The following is a 1,390-nucleotide window of genomic DNA, read 5'->3' as shown; positions in this document are numbered from 1 at the left end:
ATGAAGGCGGGAGGAAGCATGTGCGGGGCCCAGCCCGCGGGGAGCCGGCTTCCGCTCTTTTAGGAATCCCTCTTGTGAAGTCAAAAGGGAAAGAAAAAAAACCAAACCATCACCACCAACAAAAAAAAATCACCATTAGTGTTGCCAAAGACCCACCGGGCAGGTGTCCGAGCTGCATAGAGAAGGCTTTGTTTCAACATGGCAGGGGAAGGAGAAGGGGGGACCTAGAGAAAGTGCTTTAATCACCAGGAGAAAGGAGCTCGGAGAGGAAAGGCAGGAAAGCAACCCAGGAGCGGGGGCTGAGCGGGCAGTGCCGATGAACGGGGGTACAGGACGTGCCCCCCCGCCCCCAGCTTCTCCTTTCCCAGCTGTTTATGGTAAGCAAGTCTCTTCCGAGCCCTCCTCAACACTTCTTCTTGAGGACCTCCTGGAGATAGCGGGCGACTTCTGCAGCTGACTCCCAGGGGACAACAGTGGCCTGGAAGGCTCCAGGCTGCTTCTTCTCCATCTCTTGGGTCATCCGGTGCATGGGGTAGCCCTTCCGTGGGAAAGCCACATCAGCTGAAGTCAAAGTCACAGAAGGGCAGAAGTCATTGGCCCCATCTCCCACGTAGAAGACCCTCTCGAATTCCACCTCCTCCTGGGCCCTCTCCGCCAGGTACTCCGTTAGGATTTTGCGTTTGCACATGTTGGCCGGGCAGTCAAGGCACTTGTGGCTGGGGGAGGGGCCAAGGCACTTGTGGCTGTGGTAGGGCCCCAAGGTGAAGTACCCCTTCTTGTCAAAGCCGGACGGGTTGCTGAAGATCTTGCGGAAGAGGGAGTAGACACCGGCTGCCCTCAGACTGCACTCGATGCCGAACATGTTGGCATCAGAGATGAGGATGATCTCGAAGAGCTCGTGGTTCTTGGAGAGGAACTGGAAGAGGTCTGGCATGCCTGGGGAAAGGGGGATGTTCTCATAGACTGTCTTGAAGTCCCCCATCTTGACCCCCTGGTCCCCCATGTACGCCAGGACGCGCTGCATGTACTCGTTGTAGAAGCCTTCGCGGAAGGTCTGTCGGATGTGCTCCGGAAGCGCCTGCCCCGGCGCCGCCCGGACGATGGAGTCATCGCTGTTCTCATTGATGATGGTCTCGTCAAAATCGAAGACGAGGAGGTATTTGGGAGGCCGGGGGCTGGCCATACCAACACCCTGGGAGGCGGAAGGATAACGCCCAGCTGTTAGTTCAAGGCCCTTTGCTTCGGCCCTGGCACAGCAACGGTGGCAACCACAGCAGCAAGAGGCTGCTCCTTGGCTACCTTACCCCCAGGCGGCTTATTAGCCCAGCTGGGCTTGGGCCGGGGGGGCTAATCCCCTGCTGACATACCTCAGCCCTGGCCCTAAGGCCTT

At 58.2% G+C, this 1,390-nt stretch overlaps 1 protein-coding gene across 1 annotated transcript in view; it reads right to left on the bottom strand.

Moving 5' to 3' along the window:
• Window positions 1-403: 403 nt before the first annotated feature.
• Window positions 404-1,390, bottom strand: part of PHOSPHO1 (phosphatase, orphan 1) — a 1,615-nt gene continuing 628 nt past the window's right edge. Inside the window, exon 2 of the mRNA XM_010297424.1 lies at window positions 404-1,192. Coding sequence (XP_010295726.1) covers window positions 404-1,192 — 789 coding nt within the window. The remainder of the gene's footprint in view (window positions 1,193-1,390) is intronic.

Source organism: Phaethon lepturus, unplaced genomic scaffold (genome assembly GCF_000687285.1).
Source record: "Phaethon lepturus isolate BGI_N335 unplaced genomic scaffold, ASM68728v1 scaffold40661, whole genome shotgun sequence".
In the NCBI taxonomy this organism is placed as follows: domain Eukaryota; kingdom Metazoa; phylum Chordata; class Aves; order Phaethontiformes; family Phaethontidae; genus Phaethon; species Phaethon lepturus.
Note: the sequence above shows the minus strand (reverse complement) of the source record. Positions and strands in the feature narration are given on the sequence as shown.